Genomic DNA, 6,771 nt, shown 5'->3' with positions numbered 1-6,771 from the left:
AAAAAAAAAAAAAAAAAAAAAAACACAAAATATTATGGGTGGTGTAGTGTTAGATATTTACGTTCATCATTCTGAATTAGTCCTAAAAGGCTACGTATAATGTGCTCATTGACTAGTTTTTTACAAAACAAAGGTTTCTATTTATTAGATATAGAGTAAGTACAAATATGGTAATCAAATCTCTATAATTTGATTATAATCTCAATATTTGATTGAAATTAACTTGTAAATAGAGAATATTTCAATATCAACCAAATATAAAATATAACAAGTCAGAATTAAAGTTTTCTTTTCTGCATATACGTGATCCACTCTCAAAATATTATTCGCGACATAAACAATTATATATATATTCCTTACTGTTTAACACTGAGAATGATGATCAACATCAAATTTTGCTATCTTCTTCGGAGGTCCATTCAACAGACAGGAAACTGGTGGAAGAGTACTGCTTGGATGTGTATATATACTGCCATAAGCTTCCCAGCAAAATGGTTTCAACAGACTCTTTCCTTGGGCAGGACGCAACTGCACCCCTGAAAGTGTAACATTTCTGCATGGCACTGAATCACTGCAAGCAATGTGGACAGGCGGGCCGCTGACATCATAAGTGCCACGTATGGATTTGTATGACACGTCAGAAATGGAGAGCGCAGAAGTTTGATTGGGGCACATGTTGTCGAGGCAGTAGAATTGGTCTATGATAATAGGGTTTAGAACCGTGTCCATTTTGATGTTTTGGAAGGTTATTTTGGACACGGCGCCCGACCCACCTTGCCATGTTTTGATCCGAACGCCATTGGTGGAGTGTTTGATGACTGAGTCACTCACTGTGATGTTTGAAACGCAGGCTCGGGATTTATCTCTGCCAAGACTGCCGATGCTGCATATATATATATAGGTAAAAGGATTCAGTCAGACACATACTGATCGATCAAATGGCCATTAATACGATTAACAAGATAGCAAAATAATGCGCCATGGACACCGATGTTGCCATTTTGGACTAAGAACCTCCCCATAAAATTGGATACGTAAACTTTCTATTTAGTTTTCTCTTCAAAAAATAATAGCTAACTTAAGCATCGGAGGGTTTCCTGTCGGCCCCCCATTGGCCGGCGTTACCCCTGAAAGTTTTTTCTTTATTTTGTAGGTGACCTATCGCTAATTCGGTCGTCCAAAAATCTGCATCAACATCTAGGCTAGCTGCTTGGTAACTATTGAACTCTACTATTAAAGGTGCGTTTGGCACTATGATTTCATACACTGAAAGTGCGATTTTAAATCATATCACAGAAAATAAATTTTTTGAGATTGAGTTTTTTAAAAAAAAATTGCGATTTGAAAACGCAAATAATTACATTTTCAAATCTCAAGCGATAGATTATTTTCGGCCAAAGAAATTTAGTCATATATATAACTAAAGCTGTACTGAATGTACCTAATTCCATGACTTGGACCGCATGTAACATTCCTTATATCCACATTATGACAACCGGTTCCAATCGATATGCAATCATCACCTGAATCAAAGCATTCACCCGATCGAACAGAGTAAACTTGCCAGAATCATGGAAAGAATTGATCGAGGAGTTAATAATTGCATACCAGAGGATATGAATGAATTGTATATTTTCAGATTGTTCGTCTTCTCCAAGTGAATTCCGTCTGTGTTGGGACTATTTGCAGGTGCTTTTATGCTAATCCTTTCTACATGCACGTTTTTGCACATATTGAACGCCATGTGAAACTTGGGGCTGTTCTCAACTCTCACTCCTCGTATCGTCAACTCGAAACTAAAGTCGAAACTTATCGCCTGCATTTGTTTGAATTCAATATATGAAAATGTTTCTATCAAATTAAGCTTCCGATCCCTTTGCTAAAAGATTACTCCCTCATGTTCACTTGCCCGCAATTAAGTACCAGCAGTTTTGCAATGATAACCTCAAACTTTTAATTTTTGTAATGTAGGTATTGTAAGAATTCTTTCCTTTTAATTTCACCAATTTTTTGTTGACATGTCCAAAATACTCCAGTGAAAAAGGTGAAAGTTCTAGTGACCCACGACCAGTTGTGGATCATCTGGACTCACCTACGGCTTGCCGTGGCTGGGTCACCATAATTTTCACTTTTTAAAAAATAAATAATAATAATAATAATAAGGGGTATTTTGGGCATTTTAACCAAAAAAAAATAAAGATGAAATTAAAATTAGTTAATTCTTGGAATACCGACATTGCAAAAATTAAAAGTTTAAAATTATTATTACAAAACCAATAATACTTCATAAATGTCCTCAATGAGTAGTTCAATCGGCTGTGAACCACGCTTCATGAAGCAGATGTTACTAGTTTGAATTCTCATCTCCCTCTTGTGTGGACATTAAAAAAAAAAAAAAAAAAAAGAAGAAGAAGAAGAAGAAAATTCTTTGAAAGTTACAAGTGAAGTTTCTCCTCATTTCATTGATATGGTATGTCAATATATATAAGCTCATAAATCTAAGGTTAAAAGTTAAAACTAATTACTTTAACACTCCTGGACATCTATATATCACATTTGTAATTAGCCTTTTAAATTTCAGAAACTTTCAATCTAGTGTATTCATCTTTCAATTTTTTTTCAATTTTGCCACTCCGTTAGGATATTCAGTTAAATTCTAACAGATTGGTATCAAATTTTCAAAATAATCCTCTCTTTTTTTAGCGAAAAAAAAAAGAAAAGAAAAAAAATTCAAGGTTTAGGCATTGATTAGGATTTAACGGAATTTACAAAAATATTCATGCCTGAATCTTTGAATTATATATTTAAAAAAAAAAAGATATTTTGAAAATTTTGACAGGATCAATTAACGAAAAATCAAACAGAGGGGTGAAATTGAAAATAATTGAAAAATGAATATAATAAATTGAGAGTTTATAAAGTTTATGCGGGTAATTGCAAAAGCAACGGCGACAATTGAGGGGTGGAATTTTTCCCTTAAAATTGCTTACTTTTTCAGGTCTCTTGTGAAGATTCCACCATTTTTCTCCTCTCCCATCTATTAGGCCATCTCCTTGCAATGACATTCCAGTGATACTTTGGAAGACCACCCAGCTGTCTAGCTTACCATTTTTTTGTTTCCATGCTTTGGGTCCATCAGGTGCCATAAGAGCTCCATCAATCTTCAAAATTATCCAGCCAAAAAGAAAGTGAGTTTTTCGATCTCAAAGAGGAAAATGTATCTTCTTTCTTTTAACAATCAACTGGCTTTAAAGGAAATATCAGCTTAAAAACATATATATGAACATGCAGAACCTGAAAGATGAGACGGGATTTACAAGGCCCCCTGAAAATTGTAGCTTGTATCATGAAGGAGTATTTAGCAGGAACAAGAAGAAGTGCAGACTTTTTGGATTGGCAAGCAGAATCCCAAGCCTTGTTGAATGCTTGGGAGTCGTCAGTGATACCATTCCCGACAGCTCCAAAGGAAAGTACGTTGAAAACGACAGTAGTTTTAGAACCTGGTTTTGATTTCCGAGATAATGCCTGCAGTTGTCTGTGTTTTGTGGAACTAGGAAGTTTTCCCTGAACAAAAAGGAAGAAGAAAACTAAAATGACAAAGACAAACAGAGTATTAAGAACCCAAGAGGATTTCATGTTTTAGCTTTGCCTTAGATTAATTAATTAGAGTACATGCATGCTAGCTTCTTCACTAAATATGAGCAAAAGGAGTTGTAAATGGTTGGGTGTTTATAGAACAAAGTATCTACACCATAAGAAGGTCTTTTTGCTAAAGTACAAACCCCTAATTCCCACCATATTTTGACATTGATTCTTAAAAGAAGTTGACAGTTAATGTCTATCATTTTAAAGCAGCTTAGAATTTTGACAGTTTTTATTTTATTTTATTTTTTATTTTTGTCTATCATTAGTTAAAAGGTATGTACAAATGATGTAGGTGAAGCAAGCTGGCCATTTTTGGAAGTTCGAAATGACATGTGGATTGTCTTTCATCGGTGATAGGTTCTCGTGAGAGGTGTCTCCTAGTATTTTTGTTAGAACGTTAATACATAATTAATGGAATGCTCTAGAATATATAAATAAATAATGGAACTTCACTTATTTCTTTATTTTTGGGAATCGACGAATCAATGATATTTTTGTTCCGATACATATATGGACAAGTAAATCCCTTATGAATTCCAAGGTACTTCTTTACTTTAATTGAATAATTCAATTTTAGTTTAATTAATAATTAAGAACACATTTCATTTTTATTAGGAGCTCCATTATATTATATAATTCAGGCCTAACCATTAATCTAGAAGTGATGGGAACGATGAAACCTATGAATTAATGCATATAGGAAATTTTCGGTAAATTATCGTGCTTCAATTTTTACAAATTTTTACTGAGTACAACTATACAATATCTCGATTTTGATATATAGAACACGACAAGCCGAGGATTCCCGACCTACCAAGCAAAACTTAACCGCAAATCCTAACGGAGTATCTATAATTGAGACGTTTTAAAAAATTAGATACATTAGTTCGAGACATTTTGAAGGCAATACCCTTATGTCAAATAAGGCGATAATTCGGTACTCTTAAGTGAAGTTATTTATTTATTTTTTTTTTATTCTAATTATTACGAGTTGAAATCCTAACAAACCCAGTTAGAAAAAGAAAATATAAAATATTTCTGGGTTATTTTGGGTTTTTGTATATTATATTGATTAGGAAACCATTTACCTAGATGATCGCCCAGCTAATTAATAATTTAATACAACCAAATAACGCCTTCATGGGCCAGCAATTAAGCAAAAATTAATGTTGATAAACGACCTCGATCACCAAGAGGCCAGGGAAAGTACGAAGATAAAACGAGTTAATTTTTATTATAGCAAAAATTAACTTTCCAAATCTTACACATGCATGAAGCTTGTTCTGCTTCAATGCTTCATTATATTAATTTTTTTTTCAGAAATTTAACCCTTAGGCTATAAAATATTAATTGTAGCTAATTCTTGCAAACGACTTTCATAAAGTGACATGTGTCTTTTAGCATATGATAATTACATGTTTTTTAATAACATGTGTTTCTTAAGTGTTTTTTTTTAAACATTAATAAGACATGTCACTTTATTAGACTAATTTGTAGTAGTTAATTCTTACAAACTAATCTGTAGCTAATTTCTGTTTACCTTAAAAACCGGAGCCAATTAATATGTTAATTTTGATTATAGGCCGAATTGTAAGAAGAGATCATGAATTTAAATTAACAAATAAACACTAATTTTGTTTTTACCCACACTTGACTTAAAACAGTACTTCCCCCCCTCGGCAAAGTTTTCAATCTTATCAGCAAATTTCACTAAATAAAATTAAAAGATTATAAGTTGTTGTTTTCTTTTTACAAAATTTCAGCCCATCGGATTATAGATGGAAGTTGTTGCATATTGTTTAGAAACGTTTGGTATATATCCGGAATGGAGCTGTGGAATGAAATAGATGTTATGTTATTTGATTAGTTTTTTTATTAATCTTGGGAACCCATTCCTCAAAATGGGGAATATTTATTCTTACGAAGAATGAGAGAAATATTTATTTATTTTCTACGGGAAATATTTAGATGCAATTAGTTAGCATCTAAAGGGAAAAATTATATTTAGTCCTTAAATTTTCATCGGACTTTGATTTACTCATTAAGTTTTCAATTTAAAAAATAAGGTCCTTAGGTTTTACACAAATTTCAAATCGATCCCTTTATTACTTTACTGTTAAAATTAACAATTTTTTATTTGTCAAATGTGTTCATTTGACACTCTAGAGTTCATGTTAGTACCCAATACAATGTCAATGTCTAGGGATGAAGCCAAAAGTTCTTATGGGCAAGGGCTAGTGACCAAAATATTTTTTTTCGTAGGGGCCAGTAGGTAAAATTTTTATTTTTTACCTTATATTTTTTTTATTTTTTAGAAAAAAAAAAATTTCCAACCTTATAAATTTTATTTTTTTTAGGAAATTTGGGAGGGGGGGCTTGGCCCTTGCCGACCCTGGCCCCTGTCAGCCCTCCCTTCCCTCCGTCCTTGACAATGTCCATGTCAGCATCAAAGTTAACGGTTTTTCATTTAATGCTAAAATCTAGAAGATTAAGATGACGAAGAAGATGATTTTTGTTTATTAATTTAGATAACTTGACGCTTAATGATGTGGCATTGATATTAGGTATTGATATGAATGTTGATGAGCGCGTCGTCGTCGATGCTCGTGAATCTACGGTTGCATTTCAGGGCGAGTTTGGTGACGGCATCGAATCGGGAGAAGAGGGAAGGAATCACAAGGAGGAGATCTGATTGGGCGTTGAGGGAGAGACGGTGACGGCTTTGTCCCTCAATCCAGATCCACCGACTACAGACGAGAGAGCAGCATTTGCAGTTGCCGGAGCCGAGAGACTGGAAAATGCAAGCCAGGCTTTATCCCTCGATTCGGATCCACCAACTATAGACGATCCACTCGTAGTCTTCGAAATCGTCGTTTGTCGATCGATCCGGAGGCACCTAAACCCTAAACAAAATAATTAATATCATTATAAAATTATATATATAAACATAAATCTCAACGGTTTGGTCTCAAACTGTCCAGATCGAATTAGTTATGGACGATTTGGGCCAAACTGTCTGGAATTCCAGACAGTTTTATCCAAACAGTCCAAAAATTCATATAGCTACATTATATTCTATATGGTTTTAAACCGTCCAGAAAAAACCATATGGAATTGATTCCAGAC

The 6,771-nt window shown here is 33.7% G+C and overlaps 1 protein-coding gene across 1 annotated transcript; it reads right to left on the bottom strand.

Moving 5' to 3' along the window:
* Positions 1-277: 277 nt before the first annotated feature.
* LOC133852001 (polygalacturonase At1g48100-like) lies at positions 278-3,741 on the bottom strand. The gene is made up of 5 exons (XM_062288653.1): positions 3,295-3,741; positions 2,991-3,161; positions 1,609-1,816; positions 1,442-1,523; positions 278-883 (listed from the first exon to the last, which is right to left on the bottom strand). The coding sequence occupies exons 1-5, from the start codon at positions 3,634-3,636 to the stop codon at positions 364-366; spliced, it is 1,323 nt and encodes a 440-aa protein (XP_062144637.1). The 5' UTR covers positions 3,637-3,741; the 3' UTR covers positions 278-363.
* Positions 3,742-6,771: the final 3,030 nt, after the last annotated feature.

Source organism: Alnus glutinosa, chromosome 12, assembly GCF_958979055.1.
Source record: "Alnus glutinosa chromosome 12, dhAlnGlut1.1, whole genome shotgun sequence".
NCBI lineage: Eukaryota > Viridiplantae > Streptophyta > Magnoliopsida > Fagales > Betulaceae > Alnus > Alnus glutinosa.
The sequence above is the reverse complement of the archived record's forward strand: the minus strand, read 5'-3'. Positions and strand labels throughout refer to the sequence as shown.